This window comes from Stenella coeruleoalba (genome assembly GCF_951394435.1).
Source record: "Stenella coeruleoalba genome assembly, chromosome: 2".
NCBI lineage: Eukaryota > Metazoa > Chordata > Mammalia > Artiodactyla > Delphinidae > Stenella > Stenella coeruleoalba.
The window spans coordinates 30,632,481-30,645,576 of NC_137147.1; the positions used below are offsets into that span (position 1 = coordinate 30,632,481).

The 13,096-nt window shown below is 37.2% G+C and overlaps 1 protein-coding gene across 7 annotated transcripts in view; it reads right to left on the minus strand.

Annotated features, from left to right (window-relative positions):
* Positions 1-2,656: 2,656 nt before the first annotated feature.
* PCNX1 (pecanex 1) overlaps positions 2,657-13,096 on the minus strand; it is a 171,938-nt gene continuing 161,498 nt past the window's right edge. For 5 of the 7 annotated variants that reach the window (XM_079913211.1, XM_079913210.1, XM_079913207.1 and 2 more), the window contains 4 exons: positions 12,022-12,227; positions 9,623-10,065; positions 9,049-9,189; positions 3,607-8,861 (listed from right to left, as the gene is read on the minus strand). In XM_079913211.1, coding sequence (XP_079769337.1) covers positions 8,721-8,861; positions 9,049-9,189; positions 9,623-10,065; positions 12,022-12,227 — 931 coding nt within the window. In that variant the 3' untranslated portion in view covers positions 3,607-8,720. Of the gene's footprint in view, positions 2,779-3,606; positions 8,862-9,048; positions 9,190-9,622; positions 10,066-12,021; positions 12,228-13,096 lie in introns of those variants that run through there. The other 2 variants (XR_013827110.1, XM_079913209.1) reach the window with 2 other exon arrangements.

Sequence of the window (13,096 nt, forward strand, 5' to 3'; positions counted from 1 at the left end):
ATTAATTCTAGCTCTTAAGCCATCTTCCTCCTTTACCTAAAACACACTCTGTGCAACTTTAGTTACAAAGGGATGCTAATGAAAACTTCATTATGAAAAAATGCATCCTAAATTTAACCTTATTCTTCACGTTCTCTAGAAGTGCAGGGGCTGAGGAGCTTGTATTTTTTAGGCCCAATACCCAGTTCTATGAGGCTTGCTGTGCTGGCCGTGGGCAGCTGGGCCAGCGCTTGCCTTGGTGGTGACACCTCACCATCTAATCACTGGAGACACCAGAGCTTTTCCTGCTTCAGTACTTGTCATTTCTTTGGCCCTCTCACCCATGGCCCACATAACCTGTAAGTTTTCTTTCTGACCCGCATACCCAGAGGGTGAACCAACACAGGTTGAGAAAGAGAGATGTTAACTAGAACACGTCAGAACTCGTGCAATTGGAGAGTTCTCTCGTTTCCAGAAAGGAAAAGATATTATCCAAGTGAAGTATTTTTTGCCTCCCGTCCTCTGGCCCCATATTTTTGAGAAAAAAAAAAAAAAAAAAAAGTAAGTCTAAGGTCTTACAAAATGAATTATAAGCCTCTGGACTGGATGGTTTTCAGTAAATAAACCATTTTATTTCTCCGAACACTCAACTCACTCAGCTCAGCAGATTAAGCTTTAAGAAACTACCACTTAGCAAATTTCAGTGAAGTAACAAAACAAGAATATTAACAATTATCTGAAAAGGCTATTCAAATATTCCTCTCTTTTCCAACTGCATAAATGTATGAAGTCAGGTTTTCTTCATATCCTTCAATCAAAATAATGTAATGCAACACATTGTACGTAGCAGCAGATAGTTCAGATGTCTTATGCAATTTTTAAAATTTGGAAGCACTGTTTTAAATAAAAATGTTATGTTAACATGTAATGAGTTCATTATTTATTAATTCATTTAGAAATAACATCTTTAGTATTTGTTGTTTTAATTCCTAATGCAATAGATATCAGTAAATATAAGTATTTCTTACATAAAAAGAAGTTCTTTGGTAGCAGGGGGCTCAGTAATTTTTTTAAATATCAAAGTATTCTGAGACCACAAAGTTTGAGATGTGCAGTCCTAGAGAAATCCAACTTACCATAACTAACTAAAAAAGGAATAGGAAATCTGAGTAGTCCTTTAGAAACTGAACCCATCATTAAAAGCCTTTTCCTAAAGATCATCCTATGTCTAGGTGCTTACTTTTTTCTTTTTTTCCCCAACAAGTTTAGGAAGGAAATAATTTACATGGAGAAAAGCAGAAGCATGATGAGATGTAAGGCAGCCCCTCAGAAAAAAAGAGCAAACACTTGGACCTAGTCCACCTCAGTTTCTGCTGACTTTCTGTTCTAGGTCTGCTACAGATGCATCCTAAAAGAAACACCTTATTTTGTAGGTAGTCTGAGCCTTCGTTTCTTGAAAACAATACTCAAGTTCCAAAATGCTATGTACAGAACAGTTGCGGACATTGTGGCTAACTCCTTTGCACACATCGTATAGCAACCATGCTGTTTGCTGAGTGAACTCTGGGTTCCGGGCTAAGCTCTGATTTGTCTGAGCCAATCGTGGTGACTGTTCTTATCAGTGACCGGTTCAGAAAATCAGGACACAGGGACAGGTTAAGGATCTTGCATGTGTCAACTCTTACATTAATGAGATGCAAGGAGAAATATGCTCAGGCTTCTGGGAGATTTTCCCACTTAAGGGAGGTAACAGGAAGTGTTTTATTCTGAATGATAATGTGTATGGAGTGAGGTCTAGAAATAGACACCTAGTTCCAGTCTGAAAAGAAAGCCAGCATACACAGGAGGGCAGAGTTGAGAAAATTAGATACACGGAGCTGGAATAACATGATTAATCAATCCTGAAAGCCCAGTTTACCTTTCATTTTATAATGAGCCAATTTCCTGTTTCAGGAACTTTGAATTGGGGTTTTTCTTCCTTGCAACTGAAGCATTCTAAGTAAATATTTTAGAACTATTTAAATAGTATCTTAATGCAATTGTACCAAAGGAGTCATCCCCAAATTTATAAGCTAGATAAATCTGCATTTTGTCTAAAAAAAAGATATACCTTACTTTAGCCATTTGTACTCCACTGTTGAGTTCCCACTGGGACATCCTGTGTTATTAACTAGTACACAACTGAGAAGTGGTGGGTGGTTTTTGAGAGCAAACCCATTAACAGTATTAAAAACGCTGCTTGGTATCTGATAAAATTCAGTGCTGGCCTGGGATGGTGACTATATGATAAAGACAAGTCAGGATGCTTGTGCTTCAGGATGGGACTGGCCTGGAGTATCCTTACATGGGCCCGGTTATTATGGATTCATACAATGTCCTTGGGAGCAAAAAGGAACCCTGGACTGAAAGATGACTTTTCCCTTTCAGCACAGTTTACTGGGCACTGAAACTGAATGGTTTCTTAAAAGGCTTTCAGATAAGACGGATTCACCTCTTACCACTTGCTGTTAATATATATCCTGAGAAATTACAGAGCGATCTAGGGATCCTCTTGTACCAAATTACATTTTTCGAAGCATGAAGTTAATCATATTTAGTTTTCTTTAATAAGCACATATGAATGGGGGAAAAGGGGAATAAAACAAACGTTTTATATAGTAAGTGCTGAATGAATACCCCAATACCCCAAAAGCCATCATTTCGTCATGTCCTTACTTCACAAGGTGTGTTTTACCTTCCCCAGAGGAAAATGCACCTACATGGTGAGATTCATCGGTTACAGGCCAACATTTTCGGATCCTTTAGGAGAAAAAAAAATCCTAAGTAAACTGCACTTTACGAACGACGAAGAGCTTTTAGGGGACCCAAATTTCAGGTCAACTCCCTTTTGAATCTCTGGCTCTAAGATTAATGTAGATCACATACACAGAAAATCCCTTTCTTTGAAGATGTGTTTCATTTAACCAGCATGTTTCCTGTCACTAGAAAAAATACTGTCCTATAAGATCCTATAAGACTAAATGCCATTACATTTCTAGGTGTGCCACTGTGATCCTGGGCAGGAAGACAGCAAACTGTTTGGGACTCTGATGCCAATGGCACGTCACCTGCACCCTGCTGGCTTTGGTTGTTATTTATAGTTAAAATGACTCATATAGTTAAGTGACTCAGTCAAGAGTATATCTATTATCATTGTAAGTCAGCTTGCATTTTCTTGAAGTATTATACATGAAATCAGTGGGTTAGTACACACACCAAGTTAGCATTTGTCTGATTTTGATGACTATAACCTGTATGTTCTGTACTGTAATTTAGTGTGATACAGTGAACATGTACGCATTTTCATCCATCATCCTACATGTTCCATCTGATATTATATCATTAATAGGACACATTCAGATAAGTTCAGAAGATGTAAACTACAACCTTTCTGCCAAGTGTGAAAAGCTATCCTTTTATTATGAAATTTATACATTTCTATTATAAGCTGAATCCCATGTTAATAGGCCAAAGCTTCTGTTTAAAATGATTATTTTCAGAACCAAGTACATGTTTTTAAAATATGCTAGGCAGAGCTTAATATGGTAAACTCTGATTTTTCTTAATTTGACAAAAATGGACAGAAGGCAAAATGAAAAAAAATTTATTTCCTCCGTGTTTTATCCACTGTCGATACTGTATCTTTGATGCAATATATTTGCAAAGAAAAAACAATCTCAGCTTTTAGTTTCCATTTTAAACATCTACCGTATTTACAAGCTGTTTAGAATAACAAACACTCAGACACGCGCACACACACACACTCACAGACACACGTGAGTACATATATTCTTATCTCTGGTTTATACTGAATGCTGGTAGAGGCAATGAATACTTTCAGAGCCCATGATCAGAAAAGGGAAAACCATTCTCCTTCCTCCCACCTACCTTCCTGGAATCATTTTCAGTATTCTTTCTTCCATTTCCTCATGCAGAGCTCATTGCCAGACTTGTACAGGGTTAAGGTAATCATTTTTTACAATTTATTTTTACTTAAACTATAATAAACTTTAAAAAAGCATAAGCAGACATGATTTTTCCCCCCATTTCTATTATTTTGGTTGTAGAATCAAGTTTCATATATAAAAAATCGTGTTTAACCACAATTACACTAAATCCAAGAGTCATCTGGAGCAGCCATCTCATTCTCCACTACTACTCTGCTTCGAATTCCAGGGTATCACCCCATCTGTGCAGATACCACGCAGGAATTCATCCTTATCACAATCTTAGATGACATTTCTTCCTTCTAGCTTGGATCCTCTGAATCATAAATTGTCAGGTGCAGAGCTGAAGCATAGAAAAAAGGTATAACCCTATATAATAGGTGTGCCTTAGAAGAGAGCTGTCATGTAACCTTGTGATGACACTCAGCTCTGGTCCCCCAAAGAATGTTATGCTGCTTCCATAAAACGGCAGATAATGAAGTTCAGTTCACAAATAGAACTTATTTTCTCTAATTCAGAAAGAATATGTGGCTGATAGGCAGTAAAGAGAAATTCTTATCACACATAATTCTTGACAAGATGACTCTGGAGAGGTGATTCAAAGCAGAAAATATACATCTGTTTCAAACAAAATTAATACTTCACTCACATACCTACCAGATCTATTTGTATAATAATTAACTTCTCTCCAATCACCTAAACAAATGAGAAGGACTAGGTATATATGAACCAGATTTTTTTAAAAAAATGAAGTGAAGAAAAGAGAGGCTGGTTTTTTAATACTTAATTTAAAAAAAAACTATACATATCCAACGTAATATTAAAATTTATGCTGCACAAATACACGGTAATAGCTAATTTTCCTCTTTCTCCAGATAAATAAAACTCAATTTCCATATATGACTGAAACAGAAAGTTCAAAGTCCATTAATAGGCTCCAAGTATCATCTTAGCCTTGAATGACATCTTACCCTTGGTCTGTGTCCAAGCAAAGTAATTTTACGTGATTAAAATATACTACAAAAAAGAACAAGAATGAATATTGAGGACTTTAAAAAAAAGGGGGGGCTGTGTCCATATTCATGAAAAAGTAATGAAAACAAACACAAAAGTCAATCACAACGCGGGCAGCCTTTTATAGTTTTGTAGCTAGTAAACATAAATGCAAAGAATTCTCATGCAAAATTATTGTTATCTTCTTCTCAAGTCACATATTTGGGAGGGAAGAGTTTTGAAAGAAAACAATAACCTTAGCCTCTGGGCAAATGTAAGTTTAAAAGACTCAGTTCTGGATGAATGGGACTCAGTGCAGCAATCCACCACATGAAGATTTCCTAAGCAGAGGCAGAAGGATACTGCTCAGAAGCAAAGTGGGATTCGTTAAGGCTAAGCTACCCTTGCTTAGATTTGAGGCTGTTTTTTCTTATATTTTCATATGAGATGGAAAAGTAAACTAACCCAGGAAGAAAAATACATCTTTTTAATGAGCTGTTGTTTCTTACGTAAAAACTTGTATTTCCACTGCCTGACATTTGGTACACAGAGTAATTTTCCATAGTTCACTCGGGAGAGAAATCTTGTCTGACTAATTCTGCTTCAAGGGTCTGTAGAAGTATCTCAGATTTACTTGAAATATTAAAAAAAAAAACAACTTCAAATCTAATGGAAGTTAATCTTCCAGTAATGGAAACTCAAAGAAGGCAGAACACTGATAAGTCTGTTCGCTAATTTCCTGAAAGGTAATTAATCTCCTTTTACCTTAAAAATATAGAGCCTCACCACCTACTCTCCCAAGTCCCTTAAAGATCAACATCTTGTATTAATCTAGACTTTTGGAAAAATTATAGTTCTTTAGAAAAAAGTGAACATATAAAGTTTTATCAAGTATTGAAAAATGGTGTAAAAATAGGGCTTACACCAAGTTATAAACTGGAAGATTAACCAAAAATTTGAGTTATAAAATGATTTTTAACACTGAATAACAACAACAGCAAAAGAGCTAGGAATTTATAACTTATTCCAGAACTCTCTCTAAAGGGGGAAAAAGCAAAATCAAACAAGAAAAAAAACCCGAAAGATATCAATAAAACTATTTAAAGCAAATGAAAAAAACTAGCGTTTTAATTACATATTTTTACTTTCAAATTATGGAACTCTGAACGTTTTGGCAACTGTGAACTAAAGACGCTAATGTGCGTATAATGGAGTCTTATATACTAATCAAAAAGGCTAAGCAGGGAATCTAAATGAACAGCTCACTAATCTCCAAGGGGGTGTGGGGTGGCAGGGGACAGGGTTGAATAAGACATGTATAATCAACTTAATTAATGAAAGTGTGTATATTTCTGTATTATACTTTAGTTCCAATTATTTTTAAGACATGACTCCTTCTTTAATTATCAATGCTTCCCCTGATGCAATTATTAGAAAAGTATTATGATTTTAAAAAGACTATATGTTTTAGTCTTAAACATTTGAAGTTCAGGTTTTTTCTTTTTCTCTGTGTAGGAAAATGAAGTATCTTCTATTTAAGACTGGAAAGGCTCCACTTATCTTCTCATCTAGGCAATGACCATGAAGAGATCATATTCATCTCAGAAAGGGAACAAGCAGCAGGGAGCATAATTCCTCTGAGAGGATTTTAGATAATACAGATAGACAAACAGATCATATATTCAGTTTCAGAAGAAAAAAGAAGAACCTGAACCTTAATGGCATATTGTAGATTTGCCAAAATAAGGCAAACACAGAACAATGACAGCATCAGGAAAAATACATTTTAACTGGTCAATTTAGAAAGGGTACCTTTGTGTAAATGTTCAGTAAATCATTTGACAAAAAGTTTTTCAACAGTAAATTCTGCAAAGTGTGTGAAGTCTGGAAACCTCAACACAAGGCACATTGGCTCCTGAATACCCACAAAAATTTAAAATTGGAAAAAGGAAAAGTAAATCGGTTTTGGAGTGAAAATGCAATCAGAGGCTATATATTAGCTATTTACTTCCTTAGCTTTCATTCCTTCCACTGAAGTGTCATGTGATACTGTAAGATCTACATCAGAATTAGGAGGAAAAACAGCTTCTATCTCCTCTCACCTCATCAGAAGACACTTTAAACCCACACTGTCCAATACAGTAACCACTAAGCACATGTGGCTAGCAAGTACCTGAAATACGGCTAGTACCACATGCTGAAATAGCAATACTTTGGATATAATGGACTAAACAAAATGTATGACTGAAATTAACTTCACCTACTTCTTTTTACTTTCCATTCACGGGGGCAGAAAGATGGCTGCTCCTAAATGCTCAGATGTACAGTCTTCTTTGGAGTTTCACACAAAAGGAGAAAAATTTTCTGAAGGATTTAAAAAACGCCATATGTTGAAAATTAAATCTAAACTGCAGTTCCCACCTAGTCTAATTGTAAATCTGAGTTATATATTTCCCTGAATACATACATTTAAAAAAAAAAACCAATAAAATTTAAGTTATGAGACAACATATGAATTAAGTCAAGTTCATCACAGTTATAAATATTCCAAATTACAGCTACACACTATAAATCACAGGAAATAAAATTCAAGTAATAGAATAAGAAGAGAGGAGGAAAATAATAGGCAAAGTTTTAAAGAGGGATATAACAATAAGAACTGCACCATTTGGATAATTTTGTTTGAAAAACTTTTACTTGATTAACTGAACTGCATGTGAATAACTTCAAGAGCTAAGAACTCTTAAAATAAAAGGCAATCCATCCTTTCTTTAAATTCCAGGACGTTCACCTTCTTCTTTGAAAAGCAAAAGTATTTTTTCTTCCCAGAACTGACCCCAGCAGAACTTGTCCCAAGTGGGAGAAACAGGGTAGCTGGGACGCACACAGTGTTGGAGCCCATCTGAAATGTGGACACAGGAGCTGGCAGGAGTGTTCACGGGACTGAGTCACTGACTAACTGGCTCCGGGAAATGCCAGTGATGAAGCTACGTGTATCTTGAGATTAAGTATTCATTTTAAAGGAAACATCCAGTGGACTGGCATGAAGTACAGACTACTAAAGAAAAATGAGCAGCACAGTTCCTGCTACGTATAAGGAAAGGGAAGGGGTTAATCCCAAAGGCAATTTAAATAATGGTATTTTATTTTTATATATAAATAAATGTTCTGAGAAATCTCAGACTTTATAGTGCATTGTAAAAAATTAGTGCAGTTTTTTTCATTAAAGTTTTTAGCGCTCAAGGAATAAGATAAATCTATGTCTGTTCATAGTCTTTTTCACTGTACATTAAACTTTTATACTGCTATATGTCAAACTGAAGGTTTCTACACTTGTCTGTTTTTAAAAATCAAGGTAAATGGATTTCATGTTTTATGACAAAACATGGCAATTATTTTTGGCAAAAAAATTAGAAAAATATGAGATCATAGTTTAGAAAGCAAGAGTTTGTTGATTTAAAGCATAGGCAATGCATAGGAAAAAACTTTTTTTAAGGATGTATTTTAACAGAACTTTATCCTTCATGCACGATGTTTTCTCAGCAGCTAACTTAAAAAAATATTTCAGCTTTATTTGGGGATGGAGACAGTGACAGGAGTCAGGGTGAAGGGCGAAGGAGAGGTGCTTAACCAAGCCCACTCTATGTTCAAGTCTCTCCTACAGGATCAAAGGGATACCTGCAGGCATCTTCTGCTCGCTCCTCTTTTTTTCCAATCTCTTGGAATTTTGAGGGAAAAGAAATGAAGTTATAAAACACTGGCTCACACTTCAGCCCCAAGTTCTAGTACCCCAGTTTCGATTACAGTCACGTATTTATCTTCAATCTGAACCAGAAGTACTGTCTTGTCGATGTGGGATCTAGTACCTGGATCTCTGCTGCAAGGCACCCAACGGTGAATCACCTAATGATTCAGAATAAAACAAGCAGTTAGTGGCAGAGACCCTGAATACACTCACAGACTCTATCCTTAAGATTAGAGGTAGTAATTCAGTTTGGTAATTAAGCATAAGTACATAAATCAGCTAAAAACCAGGCATACCAGTCAGGCTACAAAAAAGTCAGAGCACCAGCTTCATAGGAGAACTTACGTGGCCTTCCATGCCCTCCTGGGGACTCCAGTCTTTCCAGCTGTTTCTCCCAGCTTTTAACCGAATACCCTCATCAGGCCACTGCAGCTCTTTCCTTTTTGACAGGTTGATCCCATCCAGAATCTGACTGGGATCCACAATCTGCAGTATAAATAAATATGGATCATTCATTCAAAAATGAATGAATGAATTCAAAAATTCACTTTCCCCTCGATGACAAATAATTATATAATCCCAAACAGAATTTCTTTCACAGTGTCTCAAATTCTCCACTGACTATAACGGAATAAAAAACCACCTAAAGAGCCACCTGAACTCCTTTTAGCCTCCTAGGAGACCTTAACTGCAATGGCCACATAACCATGCTGAAGAGGGAACAAATACCACCAGTGAAAAACTGCTTGCTTTCAGTTTTTATACTGGCAGAAACATTTTTTCAACATTCAAAACTGTTCTAGTCTTCAGACTAAGCAATATAAGGTGTGTCTTCACAAGAGTCCTTCACTCAAAAAAACAAGAAATAAAAACAAACGAGTAAGAGAAACAGTGCAAGAAGAACCGTGGGCTTACTCACCTGGACTCTGTAAATCACCTCCCCCTTTTTGGCATGGGAATTATTGGCAGGACTTAAGGTGTTGCCGGGCTGCGTATCAGCGGCACTGCTCTGACCACCGTCTGTCCCAAGAAAGCCCACGAGGGTGTGATGCTTGCAGGCTGGGATGCTTTGGCTGGAGCTGCTAGAGGAAGGCAGGCCATGCTGCACACAGGCCGGGCCGCTCTGACTGGAGGGTTCCATCTGGTTCACCACAGAGAGGCGGGACTGGATGGATGACGGTAAGTTGCGAAGCGATATCTGGCTGGTGGAAGAGCGCCGACAAGGCACAAATCCCGTGGTGGACATCCGGAGAGATGAGTGCCGGCTGCTATAGCAGTATGACGACTGGCTGGCTACAGAGGCCCGGGCAGGGGACTGCCGGACCAGGCTGGACTGCACAGAGTGAGAGCTGTGGCTAGCGGCTGGGGAGGGAGAAACAACAGCAGCGCTCCTTCTCAGTGGGATGACCCAAACACAACTGCTTCTTCAGTAGTTTCTAAGACTTTCTCCCTTAAGCCTCGCACCTTAAATTAGTTGGTGAATTTACTGAATTTAATATTTATACCTAAAACTTTTAAAGTTGCCAAAAAGAGATAAATATCTGAGATCTATTTTCTTATGTGGTTTTTGTAACATAATTTCTATTTGCTGAAGCTTTTTAAAATTCAAATTCTGGGGCATAAAAAAAATACAATTAAATAATTTATAGGAAATAGCAGGTATTTAGGTTGAGATAAATCCTAAAATTTCTTTCACTGAAATATTTCAGAATACATGAATATCTCATAGAAATGAGACAGTGAGAAATATTTATTAAGGATCTACTATGTGGCAAGCTCTGTAGCTACTATTTCTCAAAATACAGTATTAATGCCCTTTCAATCTATCCCAATGACAAGCTATACTACCTATAGAGGCACAGTGATGCCACACTGTAATATGCATGTACATTAAGGGATCACTACTGAATATGAATGATCAGTGATACTAAATAGTAGGTTATCCTGTGTCCTTTCTTCTAATGGCTCGATAGGATTCTTCAGATTTGTGAAGAGCGATGCGAAGATTATTAGAAAATTATTATCAATTATATTGAAAAATAACTACATGTACTTTTTAATCTGAAAATAAAAAGAGCTAATCAATGTTAAAAGTAAAAGGTGTATTTAAAGAACACTGGCAGTTTTAGGTTTTCACTCAGAAGTTAAAAAAGAACATAACAAAGTGTCGATCACACACCTATTTAGAGTCTTAACAATTCCAGTGCCATTACATTTTTTTGAATCATTTTAAGTAAATGTTTTTAAAACTTCATCTGATCCATGCAAAACAGAGGGGGAAAGGACAGTGCTGGATCAACCGACCAGCCATCCCGGAACAGGTAAGACCTGAGTCCTGCTGTATGCCAGGTGGATTACAGCTCTCATGTAAAAGGCAAATTAGTAAAAGAATAGCTTCCTTTGGGATAAGGAAAAATTTCTTAAATAGGATACAAAAAGTATTAATCATAAAGGAAAAGATCAGTAAATTGCTCTACACAAAAATTAAGAACTTAACAAAAAAAGGCAAGCCACTCTTCACAGAAAGAGAAGGGAAAGCCAAGATACAGAATGGAAAAAGATGTCTGTGGTACAGAAAACTGACCAAGAGTTCCAATCCAGAATATACAAATAAGAAAAAGGTAACCAAGTGGAAAAATGGGCAAGAGACTTAACATTACTTCAGAAAGAAGATCTGATAAACTCATTTAAAAGTTTCCAACCTCAGGTATTATTAGAGCAATGCAAATTAAAAATATGCAACTAAAGACCACCCCCCTCCTCCTGTCTCTCTGAGAGAGCAGGCAGCAGAGGTGGAAACAATGATACTCAAAGCTGGGCATTCCTCTAGACGACTGGTCAGAGTACCAATTGGTGTAAAAGAAATAAAAAAGAATTCTGGAAAGATTTTTGGCATTATGTATCATATCTTAAATATTCTCATATTTAAATATTCTCAAACTTTGACTTGATTCCATTTTTAAAGTTTCCAGCCTAAGAAAATAATAAGTGATTACAAAGATTTATATACAAAGATTATTACAACACTCAGAAGAAACCAAATCGTTGTTCAACAGGAGAGAAGTAAATTATATTAGTTAACTATTATTGGCCTTTAAAAATGATACTTTCAAAGAAATGCTATTTCAAATGGTGTATATTTATATATATTAAATGATTAATATAAACAAGTAGGATAACGTCCTATTGGGAATCAAACAAAACATTCTATTTATATATTTCTAAGTAGGTAATATGTCACCCTCTTTATACACACATACTACCTGAACCCCACAGTTGAGAGGCTGACGTTACACACATAATTCTGTTTCACATTACCTAGTGCTGGAGGGTAAGATGTGACAGGCGGATGGAGTCCTGCTCCCGGTCCCTGGCCTGGGTTTCCAGTGCTTCCTTGGGATGCACTGCTGTGGGGATCATTGGCAGTTGTCGCACTGTTACTAGTGCAAAAGGCTCCACCTCCAGCATCAGAATCTTCAATATTGCCACCACTGTTACAGCCAGCTCCACAACCTTTCCTTAACCTAGGAACAAACACCGGAGTAGGAGGCATGGTCCCAAGATCACTTCAAGATAGGTACTGTATTCCGAACATTTAATGCTACTAATGTTCACCTTTGGAAATCTTCATGGGGCAATCAACATTAAGCAGCAAAAGAGTCTATGATGTTCGCGTATCTCCCTCATACTCACTGCCTCCGTTCTTCTAATCAACTTCACTTTTACACTACACTCTATCATCTCTTCTACACCATAACAAAGAACTGCACATAACAAGTTGTTCCATTAAGATCTCAGCTGGAAATAGTATCCTTGTCACTGTATACAACCCACGATACCTAATTGATTTAAATTAAACCTAATTTATTCTGTAGCACACCTGAAGAGAACTGCTGTAATAATTTTTCTTCTCTTTTTTATTTTTTTATTTTTTTGCGGTACACGGGCCTCTCACTGTTGTGGCCTCTCCCGTTGTGGAGCACAGGCTCCGGACGCACAGGCTCAGTGGCCATGGCTCACGGGCCCAGCCGCTCCGCGGCATGTGGGATCCTCCCGGACCGGGGCACGAACCCGCGTCCCCTGCATTGGCAGGTGGACTCTCAACCACTGCGCCACCAGGGAAGCCCTCTTCTCTTTTTTAAAACGTAGGGTGACCAACTCTCCTGGCTTGCCCACAACTGTCTCAGTTTGGCACTGAAAATCCTGCATCCCAGAAAACCACTCAGTCCTGGGCAAACAAGGCAATTCCAGCACAACACGTATGTTTTGAAAAGAAAACTTCTTTGAACACTACCCTGGTTTGTATTCTTCCCTCTGTTTGAATAGGGGTAGACGTTAAAATGGTGAAATTTTACTCTTTAATGCTGGGTATTCCTGGAAGAATTTTAAAACA